Source organism: Sparus aurata, chromosome 11, assembly GCF_900880675.1.
Source record: "Sparus aurata chromosome 11, fSpaAur1.1, whole genome shotgun sequence".
NCBI classification, from domain to species: domain Eukaryota; kingdom Metazoa; phylum Chordata; class Actinopteri; order Spariformes; family Sparidae; genus Sparus; species Sparus aurata.
In genome coordinates, this window is record NC_044197.1 from 34045689 (window position 1) to 34060333 (window position 14645).

General features: G+C 42.4%; 1 protein-coding gene across 1 annotated transcript in view; it reads right to left on the reverse strand.

Moving 5' to 3' along the window:
• The window catches only part of lmnb2 (lamin B2), a 35030-nt gene extending 21717 nt beyond the window's left edge, over positions 1–13313 (reverse strand). Inside the window, exons 1-5 of the mRNA XM_030432892.1 lie at positions 12872–13313; positions 11478–11614; positions 5181–5337; positions 4596–4721; positions 2408–2506 (exon numbers count right to left, since the gene is read on the reverse strand). Coding sequence (XP_030288752.1) covers positions 2408–2506; positions 4596–4721; positions 5181–5337; positions 11478–11614; positions 12872–13084 — 732 coding nt within the window. The 5' untranslated portion in view covers positions 13085–13313. The remainder of the gene's footprint in view (positions 1–2407; positions 2507–4595; positions 4722–5180; positions 5338–11477; positions 11615–12871) is intronic.
• Positions 13314–14645: the final 1332 nt, after the last annotated feature.

The window sequence follows — 14645 nt, forward strand, 5'->3', positions numbered from 1 at the left end:
GCGCCATCTAGCTGTGAGGTTCTACATTGCAACACTCCTTTGCTCACCCCTCCCGTTCTGAAGACATTGGAGACGTTCCAGTAGCTACAGTGGCCCTGACGGACAAGAAACTCATTTTCAAAATATGGACTCTTTCCCAACAGCGTCGAGTATTTCTACTGATTCAAGTAATGAAGTAAAGATGTAGTTAGTTATTAGGGCTATAAAAAATATAAAACTTGCCGAGCCTCCTCTTAGTTCCGCAGTCAAGCTAGCTCTGAGCGAAAAATGGGTTTAGTCTTACTACGTAGTACCACGTAGTGCTTTGTGTCCCTCTCGGCAGTCCGTAGTTTTTTTAAAACCGGAAAGACATGGCGGCCTCCATAGAGCTTGCCCGTGCTATATATTCAGATAGGTAATTCTTCGCTCAGGAGGATAAGTCAGATTGTTGGCAGAGGTAATTGTACACCAATGAGGTCTTACTATTGAACGAAGACGTTGATTTGAGTTAATAAATTATTTAAATCGTTACACACTGTCCCTTTAAGCCCTGAGGCCTTCACACACCTATCTGACTTCCGATCGTCGTCAGAAAAGGCAGTCAGACTAATCAGTCGGCTATTGTCTCCCCGAGGCGGTCAAAAAAGTGTCTTTAACCCACCTGAACAGCAACCAACTTCACCATATGTTCTGTGTTTACATGAATCATAATAAGTCTCCATACAGACATCGCTTATCCATCTTATTCCTAGCTAGCTCCCGCTGGTGGAAAATATAGCTCTGACTAGTCAAATTCGGGACACTTGGTTAAATCTTGAATATTTAGATAATGCAGCCCATGTAGTGAGCTGAAAAGGAAGTGCAATACATTTGTCACATACCAGAAATACAGTTTTTCAGCTTGAATCGACTCAAAGATCAGGCTGTAATATATTTAATGTTAGCTCGCTAGCTGCCAGCCATTACATCGCATGTAATTGATTAGTTAGCATGGTTGCTAGCTGAGTTATTCCATTACAATCCATGGCTGATTTCTACTGATATGCATCCCAGAACACCACAATACACCTCAGACAAAAAATCAGAAATGGCCAGTGTCCCTGCCGAATAAGTTTATTGTGCCGACGCCCAATAATCTTGTTGGTGTGTCCACATAAGAGAGTGACGTCAAAGCACAACCAGGGCACACTGGTGGCATCATTGCTGTGAGACTCGGCATGAGGTTCAGTGCCAGCTAATTAGAGTACTTACTGTAGTTTTAGTCTAGTAACTGTAGTTATAGAAAGTATAGCTTAGTGTCCCAAATGCCATCTAATCAGCCGTTTATATACACCAACTAGTAGTTTAGTTAGTTGTAGTATAGTTAGCCAGGTTAGACATGTCCCGGTTGGGTGATGGAGGGGGTATTGAGGAAACACTGAGAGGAACAGTGCAAAATATCACCAAAGCTGTCGTTCTGCCAAACCTCACTGTTCTATTGAAATAAAAAAAAATTAAAAATGCATCTACTTAACCTAGGTTCAAGTTCAAACCAGTGATAATTTCCCATTCCTTTTAAATGTTCTATTGATATAAAATGTATCAAATGTAACAAAACAGACAAACAAAAAATACCAAAAACAGTGTGACCCCGAATTTCCACTGGATACGTTTCCGCTGCGTTTCGGCGCCGATCAGATTTTGCTCCGCCGTCTGCCAATTCCCACCAGTTGCGTTTTGAGTCCGCCGTGGCGCAGTATGGTAGACACCTGGCGTCGCGAGGTAGAGGAGTTCCCACGATAATCACATCATAACTCGCGACCGCAGATATAGGTCTATGTTATAAAAACAACAACGCAAAGTGTTCCCGACCGAGGGATTAGCATAAGAGATTGTGTTTGTTTCTTTTTTTGAGATTTGTGTGCTGGTTTCAACACAGCTCAGCTCCGCTGGCGTGGCGGAGACGGAATGCAGCGGACACGCATCCAGCGGAAATTGGCCATAAAGAAAACATGCACTTACTTAGCCGAGCTAAGAATTATTTTTTTTTTTACAAAAAGGCGTTATTTTTGCCATTCATTGCCGTCTATCTTCACAATTTAACAAATTTTTGGACTTTTTATCGAAGAGTTGGAAAGCTCAGATCCTTTCACCTATATTTAAATACCAAGATCATCAAAATGATGTGATGATCCAATCTCAATCCAGGTCAAATACCAAGTCAATTGGATTTCAATAGCGACCATATTGGAAATTGGCAGCCATATTGGATTTTTACACAGCTTTAAAAACCCAAATGTATGACATTCATCACTTTGCACCTTTAATTGACTCACTCTTGTCAGGCAATCAATGGTATGTTTGATTTTCATATAAACCTTTTTCCCTGATGTCATTTACAGTATATTGCTTCTGTTGCCTACCTGTAGCATACCACCTCGGAACATACCTGTAAAGCTTGTGCCAGTTTGAACTCATAGTCCTGTCTGACTCCAGAGTCCACCTCCACTATTCTCTGCTCCTGTCTGCGCCGAGACTCGCGCACCTCCTGAACACATGGAGAAAGATGTACAACTGGCAGAAACTCTTGATGCCACAGAGCTGTTACCATTTCACACCTGTTGAAGCAGTCATTCTGCTTTGGATGCAGATGTGACTCTCTAAGTATGTATGTATTCTATACCAGTGGTTCCCAACCTGGGGCCCCCTAGGGGGGCGCCAGAGATCGCAGGGGGGGCGCACAACTTTGTCTGCTCTGAGGTTGTGAGGTTACCAAAATTATATTTGTGCACATTAAATGTATAAAATCCCAATAACACACCCAACTGGATAATCAAAAGTCTGTATAATCCAAATTGAACGTATTTTTGGTATTTTTAAATTCATTAAGCTATTTATCACCAACACACCAACACCAAATGTGTGTGTGTGTGTTTTTGTGTGATACACCTGATGACACAAAAAAAGGAAGAAATGTATCTATATACATTGTAAAACAAGGAGAATAAGAACAAAAACCTACAACTGTTGTTTATTTTTGCAAATAAAAGTTTGTAATTAATCACTTTATTCTTTCAGTGTATGCGGGTTGGGGTTGGGGGGGGCCTGGCTTGTCTTCGACACAGGTAAGGGGGGCTTCGAGGAAAAAATGTTGGGAACCACTGTTCTATACCATAAACCTTGCATGCACATGTTTTACAGCAGAGTAGTAAAAAAAGGAAATAAATAAATAATTATCCCCCCAGCAGATTTATCCCAAGCATATATAAATCACAAGAAAGTGTGAAACGTTTTGTGCATTCTTAGATTAGAATTCAGCAAGAAAACAACATCTTATTTTGACAAACATTTAAGTTTTATAGGAGGGAGAACACACATTATGATGAAATGCTTTTTCATCTTATTTGTAGGTACAAAGTGCTTGTTAGCTTGTGAATTTCCCAATAAAACACAACTTGTAGGATCGGGATCGGAGCTGATCTGGGCATTTTTCCGCTGATCGGAAAGGGCAATTTTGATCGTGGACCAAAGCCCGATTTTTTATTTTTTTTTCAATGTCAGAGCACAATTTGTGGCAGACGCGCATGTAACGTTACCCTGGCAAATCTGTGGATAAAGTGTCTGCAGCGTGGAAATAACAAATTACAAAGCGAAAGCAGTCCAACGGCGACATGTAATATCTGCTATATGACCGTTTAGCGGGGGTGCATTAAATACTACTCAGTTTATACGGCTTATAAAACAAACACTCGCAGAATACAATGAGTTCACTCAAGCAATACAGGCAAAGACACCGAAGCAAAAAACACTCACGGATGCTTTCGAAAGAAAAGAGAAATATCCTTGAGACAGTGACATGGCCACAAATATTACAGCGAGCATAATGAAATTAATTTCTCTGGATAACCAGCTCATGTCCATGGCAGAGGATCAGGGTTTTCTTCGTCACCTGGCAATACATTTTGAGTTACAACGTGCCGGTATATAGCAGAGCATGTAAAACAGACAGTCGCATGTGAAATAGACGAGCAACGCATCCACGTCATTTTACGTTAAAACTAAGGAATTTGTAAAAAGCAATAGATGATATGGAGGTGCCAAGCGTGGGCTGCGTCCCACACACTTCAGCTGGCAGCACACGAGGATCTGCTGTCACAGTGCAGCGTCACACACTCACCTGCTAACACAAGGAAGGTGGTAGGCCAATGTTGCATTAGCATATGCAGAATAAGGAAGAGCCATATGAAAGTATATACTTTGTTTCAACAAAAAATAAAAAAATCTACTAAGGAACAACTTGGATGCAGGTCTTTTGTTTCTAAATGTAGCTGTATTATCCAGGAAAATATTAGGTAAAGCTGAGTATCGGATCGGGACTCGGTATCGGCAGATACTAAATATTCAACGATTCGGATCGGGATAAAAAAAACCTGATCGGGACATCCCTTCTGATGACATTACTGACATAATTGTTAATTCCGAAAATCATTCTTCAATCAAACAGACAAAGTTAAGGACTGACTGGTTGTCAATGCCATTTGTGCACTGGCATTCTGAGAGGGGAATCAGTAAATCTACCATAATAAGTAGCAGTCCTGTGGACATGTCACTGCCCTTCACAAACACACACTTCTTACCTCTTCAAACATGCTCTTCCTGAACTCTAGCTCTTCACTCAGTGATTGACAGCGGTTCTCCAAGTCTACACGCATCAGTGTCTCTGCCTCCAGCTGGCGCTTAGCAACAGCATGGCTGTCCTCTGCCTATAGATGACCAGGTCATAAGAAATGTTAGCACATGTTAGCACACTGACTGATTCATCATAAGCAAGATGTGGTAGAAAAGCTAAAAAGATTTCCATGACAGTCTGGCTGTCCTGGAATGAACACAGATTATTTTTTTCCTTTTTATTTACTGCCCCCTGTGAGGTACCAATTCTTTATGTGGAGCTTCATAATCTTTGTCATCATGTCACAAAAACATTTCACTGCGCATCCTGTGTGAGTATGTGACAAATAAAACCTTTGAATCTTGAATCTTGAGTACCTACTACCAGTAGTATTAATATTTTGGGTTTGAACACCCCACCTCATGTTTTGGTCACTCTCAGGGCTACTGAAGAACTGTCTTTCATTAAAACTACAGTCAAACTTCAGACTATGTATCCCTTTACATTTCCATATTCCCTTCAGATACACAACATATAATCTTGCAGAAAATACCTTAGCCAACTGGCTCTTCACATCAGCCAGCTCAGCAGTCAGAGCTGCATTCTGGCTTAGAGCTGTAGAGAGAGCTGCTTCACTCTTGTTCAACTGGCCTTCCAAACCACTGGCCCTTGACACTACTGCAGCAAGGTCATTATCCTTCTTCTTGGCACTGAAAGACAAGGACAGACAGAGAAGACAGTTACTGCCACAAACTGCTAAAAATGTGCATTGGTGGTATTTTAATTAGGAATTATAAATACAAAGTATAAGATGTTTCCCTCATTCCATCCCAGAAAAATGAGAGCTATAGAAATCACTGGAACTGAGGACTGACATGTTATACATGTTCTTTACAAGTGTAGGTAGTAGTGTAAACTCTTATGTGACAGTCTAACATCCCAAAACTGAGGGCAATTACACATTAAATGGTTTTATTTCTTTTTTTAAAAAGAATTTTACAAACATTGATAATTTAAAATGAAGGTTCCTCCAATCAGGATGACCAGATGTTTCTTCACCTTTTTGTTATCCAACATTGTAAGATTTTAGTGCCATAGTAAAATCCTCATTAAAATGTGAAGAAAATAAATATATATTAGGGGCGTTACAATACATGTATTTGTATTCAACCATTTCGTTACAGGACGTTCGGTTTGATACAGGGTGAGTTCCTGGAACGGAAGTTGCATGTTTATTTTCCGCCTGGAGCTACACGCACAGCCCATTTACGTCAGGGCTTACTCTAGAAAGAAAACAGAGCTCAGAGGATCAGAGGACAAATTGAGTCCAAAATATTTCATTCAAAACAGCCTCTCCATTTTATTAATTCCCATGAAATTTCCGGGCAGTAATATTCTCTTTGTCCAGCTCGTTGTTCTTGCTATCTCTCTTAACTTTGAAGCCAACGTGCTTCCAAACGACAACTTTAAATTGCGGAGGCGTTGTTAACTTGCCATCCATTTTGCAAAGACCTCAGCCACTCTCTCTACTACAGAAATACACCCACCGCACAGCAGAGTCGCTTTTCGGCGATATATCGATATTTTCGATGGTTGAAAAATCGATATTGTATTGGGCGGTATATTGCCGTATCGATATTTTTGCCCACTCCTAGATCCAAGTCATGTATATTCATTTTGACGTGGCTTGAACACTACTATTCTACAAGGAGATGCTGGGGTCTGCGACCTGCAAATCACTGTTCGATGAGCGCTACAGAGCACACTGTGACAGGTGTAGGTGACTGTGTCGATGCCTGTCCAAAATCCCTAATATATACCGTATTGACCCAAATATAGGATGACCCTGATTATAAGACGACCCCTCTTTTCAAGACTAATCTTCAGAAAAAGACTGATAACCAAAATTAGTTTCTCAGTAACAAACTCACAGACCCTCCTGTCAATCTCTTGGAAGCGGCCGCCTAGTGGACCACGATAGGCTTTTCTCTTACTGTTAGCATTTTCAGACGGTCTTTTTGGACCTGCCATCTTCGGACATTACACTCCGTAACTCCATAGCTCTTGGCTGGCTGACAGTTGTTTGGCGCCTCCGCTGCATTGATCACCATTATCTTAAAGGGATAGTGTGTAACGATTTAAGTAATTTATTAACTCAAATCAACGTCTTCGTTCATAAGTAAGTCCTCATTGGTGTACAATTACCTCTGCCAACAATCTGACTTATCCTCCTGAGCGAAGAATTACCTATCTGAATATATAGCCTAGCACGGGCAAGCTCTATGGAGGCCGCCATGTCTTTCCAGTTTTAAAAAAAAACTATGGACTGCCAAGAGGGACACAAAGCAGTACGTGGTACAACGTAGTAAGGCTAAACGTGTTTTCGCTCAGAGCCAGCTTGACTGCGGAACTGAGAGGGAACCTCTAGTTTTATAGCCTTAATAACTAACTACATCTTAACCTCATTACTTGAATCAGTAGAAATACTTGATGCTGTTGGGAAAGAGTCCATATTTTGAAAATGAGTTTCTTGTCCGTCAGGGCCACCATAGCTTCCGGAAAGTCTCCAACGTCTTCAGAACGGGAGGGGTGAGCAAAGGAGTGTAGAGCTGTCCCAAATGATAATTTTTCAAACAATTAATCTAGCAATGATTTTTTTCGATTAGTCGACTAATCTAACGATTAATTTAACGTTACATGACCAAACGTAGTAACTGTAACTGTCGTTGGAAACTTATGAGGAAAAACATACCGCAGTTGTAGGCGGAGCAGCGTCTGTCTTCCCGCCTGTCCTACCAACTCTTCGTCTCATTTCTGCCCGATTTCTGTGTGAATTACATGGCGGTTCATCTTTATTCCAGCGGTGCTTCGCACTGTGTGAATGACCAACGGCGGAGAATTGACGAACCACCGCTGCAGCGTTAATTCAGCATCTCTGTGTGAGAGGGGCTATTCTCAGCCTCCGCAGGTACTACCACTTCATGTTTGGGAAGACGCGTTGTCCCAGCCCTAAAGGCTTGTTGCAATGTAGAACCTCACAGCTAGATGGCGCTAAATACTTGATATATTAAAAACTGTCCCTCTAAGAAATACAGTCCGATTATCACAAAAATGTTCATAATTGTGTTCCAGTGCCCGATGAGGGTTTGTTCAAAGTTCGGTGCAACAAGCACTCAAGCAACTCCCCCATAAGCCGCAATGATAATTTTGAGCCTAAAATTCTGGAGGAGAGCAGAAATTATAAAAGATATCACAGAGTTCAGTAATGTCTCCTGTTACTCAATATATAAATATTTACCATATGTACTGGTGTCCGACCGATAGGAATTTTTCGGCCCAATAATGATAGCTTATATTAGAGGGGGTGCAATTACCGATAGCCGATATGCAACCGATACAGTGAGTCTTTGAGCTGGAATGAAAACAGGCCTTGGATTGTGCATAGATAAAAAATAAATAATGTAGCAGAACTTTCAATAAGTAAATAAAAATAAATAAACAGATCGGCTGACTGGTCAGGTGGTCGGGAGGTGTCGTGGTGTAGAGTGGGGGAGGGAATTCACTGAAATGTGAGCTGAGGCAAAGTCTCTGGCTGAGCTCAGCACGCCCCACTACATAACACACTAACTATATACTCCAAACACGCCAAATGTCACAAATCTCTCAACTCTCAATATCGCTGTCTATACACCGACCGTTGTTGCCTGTCATTCATCCGCCTACGTCCCTCCCACAACTTCCTGTTCCTCAACAACCTAACTTGCTGCTTGGACACTTTCGTGACAAAAGCCCGTTTTCACCGTTTCTTCCTGCACCAGACACAAAGCAAACGTGACGGCAATGTTCGTGAAAAAGCGTGGTGGACATTATTTACCCTAAGTCCGGTTTTGGACGTGCCAGTGCGTCCGGTCCGTCGCCTCGGGAGGTGGGCTGTGTGGGCTAGCGGCTAGCTACACACGAACATCCACAGATTCCGATTCCACTTTGTTGTCCGCGCATCTCCAGATCTCCTCAGACCCGAACAGACTCGGTCCGGACTCGTTTAGTCTCATTAATACAAAACAGTCAGTTTAGATGCAACGAACAGAACGTGACCGAACAGCCGGCAAAAACCCGGTCCAGCTCGCGCCGCTGCAGGTATCAATCTGCTTGTTTCTTAAGGTGGGGGGGTCGCAGTGGGCTCTGCAGTGATTGGCTCTGGTGTGCACGTGACTGGTGGCTATGGTTAGCAATGCTAGCGGAATTTGTAAAGCGTTTATGAAACACACACAGATTCCTTGCTTTTATAGAGAGATGCCTTTTCAGCGTCTTCATACATTCAGCTTTATGTTCAGCTGGAGAAACTGTTCAGCTATCAAACTGTTCACCTTTTAAAGCCCTTTCATTTTTCAGCTTCACTGCCTGAATATGCATTATTTCACACCAGCCAGAGCAAGCCACCAAATTATAAATGGAATGACTTCCTCAACAGAAGGTGTTGCATGAACAAGTCCTGACGTCAGCATGCCCTGCGAGGGCCCGTTCAACGCTGCTTGCAGTTTCAATTACTACTTGTACCTGCTTCTTTCAGATTGATAAAATCAGCTGTGAAGGCCCCCCACACTGCCCAGACTCAAACCAACAGCCAACTGCATTTATCCAACCACTCTGTTGCTTCTCCTCTGACCCGTTCAGCAGAAAAGTTGCATTGAACATACTGCCATGGCGTGCTGCCAACTCCACAGTAGCGTGTACGTTCTGCGCTTGTGCGAGATGCAATAAGCCTCCTCAACAGCGGGTGGTGCTAGTCTCGTGCCAGTACTCCAAAACATGAAAACAGGAAATGACGGAAGAGAGTGCATAGAAAAACAATGCGCACACAGTATTCCGCCCCTCTCACACACTGCACAGATTTGCTAGCACACTGCCAATCAGAATGGTCATACAGGTAGCACACAACAAATCAGAGAATCCAATGGCTCAGACAGGCAACAGCCAACCTTCTCAGACTTCGCAAGTTGAATCGGAGCAGACGCTGTCCGCGCAGTTCCAAAAACTTCCAACGCAGCGGATCACACCAAACAGATTGGTTACCAAACTCGTCCGAGTCCCCCCAAATGCTTCAGACAGCCAACGGTTGGCCCGGTGTGTTTTCAGGCTTTAGCTCCAGCTGCTGTTAGCTCTCATGATGCAGGGCTCAAAACAAATAGTAGCCCTTTTCAATTTCCTTGTAAATACAGTGGAGCGCATCTTCTTATGCCGTTACCGTAGTTCAAAATCTGATGTTTGTGAAATGTTCCGTGGTACCGGTCCATCTACCCCCTCAGTCACAAAAGGCTGGCTGGCAGGACCTTGGGTATATACTGCGTAGAGTTGGGTGGTATCCAAATTTTGATACCGTCAAACCTCCTCCCCTATTTCACCACAGTATACAGTATTACCCTGACTAATTAAGAATTATGATGCAAGGCTTGTGCCTACACTATTCAGAAACTGAATATCAAACCGTATACTGAAACAACATAACATGCACAATATTAACAACTTTTATTTGCAACAGATAGCAGCTTATAAAAAGTACAAATACAACAGTCAAACAGAATTAAATTAAAACACAGGAGACACACACAGAGTGCGAATAGGAACTGTGTGGCAAGCAGCAACAAGTCTAGTCAAGGTTTTTACTTTACCTTCGGTACTGAAAACCCGCTCCGATGGTGAGCTTGTGGCACAGACCCACAGATACTTTCTGGCTTTTCGAGACATCTGGGGAAAACACCCAGCAGCACATTTCCACCGGAGAAGTGGGTCCTCGTCTCCTTGAATAAGAGGCTTCAAACAGTAGGCTGTCATTTCACGGTCTGCCACTGCATCGGCTTGTTTTTGCAAGTATTTTGTCACTGCATCAGTACAGGTTTTCCAACGGACACTGTCCTTTTGGTATTTTGTTGTTTTCCTGAAGGCCCCCCCATTATCGTCGGCTGCAAATAACTGCTGGTGGATCAAGTTGTTGTTGGTCCTGTACGGTGTCAGCAGGAGGCGTTGAAACTGTTGCACTGAGTGAACTCGGGGCCAAATGCATCCTCACAGCAGTGAGTGGATGGTTGTTTCGGAGATGCATCCTTTGGTTAGAGGCGTTTCCATCTCTCGTGGTCACGTTTTATTGCACAATTTACAAATTGCCTCGTCAGTATTTACCACCGCTACCTTCTTGTTAGCTCGGAACCCGAAATACTGCCAAACTGCAGAAGTCGTGTTCTTCACACAGAATACCGGTGCTGCATATCCTAAAGAGGCGTGATGGTACACCATGATCTGTGTGTTTTCAAGGTTTGTCCTTAGTGTCCTGTCAATCTAAACATGAACCTGCCGATGGTTAATAATCATGTAGATGCTGTTATAATGTGTTGTGATTGAGATACTTACCCACCAAACATCCTGGAAAGTGACAAAATTATGCTTTCCACTCTAAATTACATATCTGTTTTCTGGGGGAAGTTCAATGTAGTCTCTGTAAGGAGGGCTGACCACTGCAGTGATTATTTTCCAAACACAAACACTTGGTGAGATAAGTTTTTTCTGTTGACAGACACTGTTTTTTGGGTGGAAATGTAAGAGTCGGAGGAAAATACAGGGGGACAGACGCTGCTCCACGAATAACTGCTGTATTTCTTTTTAAATACAAGTTGCCAAAGACAGTTAACACTTTACTTATGTTTGGTCATGTAACATTGCTTTGTGGGACATTTCTTTGTTCTCTTCTGATCAGGCTCTATAAAGACCACTGATCAAGGTTTTAAATAGCATATCAGAACCGTGCTGGCATTCTTGACAGTCATGTATGATTATTGAGTTAACTGTAACATATTACCTGCGTGTGGCTTCATCAAGGTCAGCCTGAGCCTTGCCTAGGTCTATCTGTAGCCTGGCTCTCTCTCTGGCAGTTTCATCCAAAACTCGTCGAGCATCAGCCAACTCTGCCTCATACAGAGACTTCAGCCCCGTCACCTGAAAAGTAGGACACAAATTCATAACCTGATGGCCTGGTTAGGTTGGGGGGGAACCATTTTAATTCACTAACTGTTGTGGGGTGGATTTATTTATTTTTTTACAGAGAGGTGAACAAAGATTTGTCAGTAAATTCCAATTCTTATATTCTCTAAATCCCATGTTATATCAAAATGACAATCCAATCTGAGACCTTTTCATTTGAAATTGTTTTTCCACTGCTTGTTAGCTCACCTGAGTGGGATTGTAAACGTCAAATAATCTCCCTCACTACAAAACTTGCTAAACTGTTTTCTTTCTAAATTAAAGCCATTTTCGATTTTTGAAGGAATTAAACTGAGCATAAAAAGTCATCATTTGTTTCTAAATAATTTGTCCATCTCCATTTTACATGTGTGTCTGTGTGTTCATTTAGTTGGATGCAGTGAGTGTGTTTTGATGGTACAAACTAAATCTTTCTCTGGGCCACCAAAATCCTCGGGCCTGCCCCGCCACTCAGTACGGCTGGAAGGGTGAATGGAGCAGTATACAAACAAACCACACAGTGCAGTCAACGGTTGTGAGAAAAACATGTAAATACAATATAGGAGGTGACAACTATATAATGTAAGAGAGACCTGGATCTTCATCAGCACTTATGCATTATATTGCAGAGAGAGGAAAAGGCTTCTGGGATATATATTACGGAAAACAAACAGTTTTGCTTCATACAGCTATGGTCTCCTCCATAGTGTTGAAATAATCCAAGATCAGGGTTCAGTTAATGTTTGAACGGGATTTGATAACATTTAGTAAGACTGAGACTCAGAGTGGTGGTAAAAAAAAACAACTGAAATGATACAGAGCTTAAATTGTAAAAGTTTCTGATACATATGTTGCAATGCTTCCACGAAGAACACGTCATATTCATAGATTGGCGCGCATAACGCACCGCTCAAACCCACTGGTCCAGTTATACAATCAGAATCAGTTTATATTTAGCGTGAATACAGTCATCTGTGATAGTAAAGTAATGCATTTAGCTGTGAACACAATACTGAAGCAAAACCTATTATGGCCAGTTATCACCCACTGTTAACTAGCTTTACAACTAACATGGGTTAGCCACCATGTATCTGTAACATTAGAATGGCTCGCTTTTATTGATACCTTCACAACGACAGCTTGTTTAACGCTAGGTTTCATCTATAAGAACTCTAGAGATCCGTCCGCTGAATGCGGACAGGAGCAAACAATTTAAGTTGGTGTTTGACTCACCTCTCTTGTAGTCACCTCCTCTTTCTCAGACACTTTGACCATCAACCGGTCGTTTTCCAGTTCCAACGCCCGGACACGATCAATATACACGGCCAGCCTGTCGTTCAGGTGCTGCAAATCTTGTTTCTCTTGTAAGCGAGAGATCCGGGTCGGGGAGAGAGGTGTAGAGGCCGCCAACCGGCCAGCCTCACGGCTTGGAGTAGCAGTCGCCATAACGGTTCTTTCAACAATCCTGAGTTTGCTTTACCACTCGGTGAGCAATTGAAAATAAACGTACCTGCAGTCTTTGTTAAATGAGGACGTAAAAACAGCTTAGGTTCAAAATTAACGATACGATGTCAATCAATGAGTAGTACGCTCAAGCAATGTCTCCGACAATTGCCAGAAACAGTTATGTGATTCCAAGATGGCCGACACCTCTATCAGAACCGCGCCAAAAGCAGAGAACGCTTCCTGTCTCGCAATGCATGATGGGAAATATAGAGAGAAATCAGCGCCTCTCCTGGACAACAGAGAGAACAACATGCAGCGTAAACAAACGGGAATCATGTTGGACAGTTTTCTCCATCCAACAGCTTTCTTTCCAGCCAGAGCCAGCCCAACTGTATCCGTCTGCAGCCTGTAAGAGAGGGGCGTAACCTGTATAGCTAAACATTTATGTGTTAAAAACAACGTGTGAATTTAAATCGTATGTGTTAAGCATGTGTGTGTACATTTATTTAAACAGTTCCTTATTGCAGAGGGCGACAGCTGATGGTATGAATGACTTTTTAGCCATTCTTCTTGGCCATTTGTATGACCAGTCTGCAGCAGCTGAAATGCTGTGTGGAGGGGATGAGTGGAATCCTGATAAATCAGGAAAGCCCTTTTTTTATTGTCACCTGTATAAGTCCTGGAGTTGAAGTTGTTTTTGTCCAGTGATCTTGTTGGCCAGGGGCCTTATTTAGAAGGCGTACGCCACTCTCTTCGCACACCGTGGGATTTATAAAAAGAGAACTTGACAGGAAAATGTGCGGTCCTCCGCGCCAACTCTGATCCATGCGTAGGCACATAACTGGGGTAAGGAGAAGCGCCACTGATGGCAGAAGAAAGAAACGGGAGAAACTGTGTGAAACTGATACTGATCCTGTAAAATAAATAGTAATATTACCTCTCATATATGAACAGTTTATTTGCAAGAAATGGTTAAAAAAACAACAATTTCTACAGTGAATAAACAAACATACTCCCTGGAGTGCACACGGGAAACATATGATTTAGAACAATAGTAATACAACAGTAGGACAAATTACGTTTACACTGATATGAATGCAGTTTAATATATTTATATCCTATATCATATAGACCATTTCGTTTCATCTCCGTTTTCAATGCATAACACATAAAGCACTCTGTATCTGTGTTTTCTTGCCATGTAAATATAAAGACTATAATTATCTTATATTATTAGTCTGAAGAACTGTTTGTCAATCAGGGTAATTCTCACACGTGTAGCAGATATTACCTAATACGCGGGTATATAAAGGCATGTATTCACAATGCGTTATGGCGCACAATGGCTGCTTTGGCACTGTTGGAGGATGTGGCAAACGGAAGGATACGGAGGGAACGGAACTTCAGTGACCAGCAAGATCCACTGGCCAACAGTGATGAGTGGCTGATGAGCCGTTTCCGACTCCCACGAGCTGTCCTCTTGGATCTATGTGCGTATTGGGCCCAGCGTTAGAGAGAAAGAAACCACGCCGTGCCAGTCGCTTCATGTGCTCACAACACT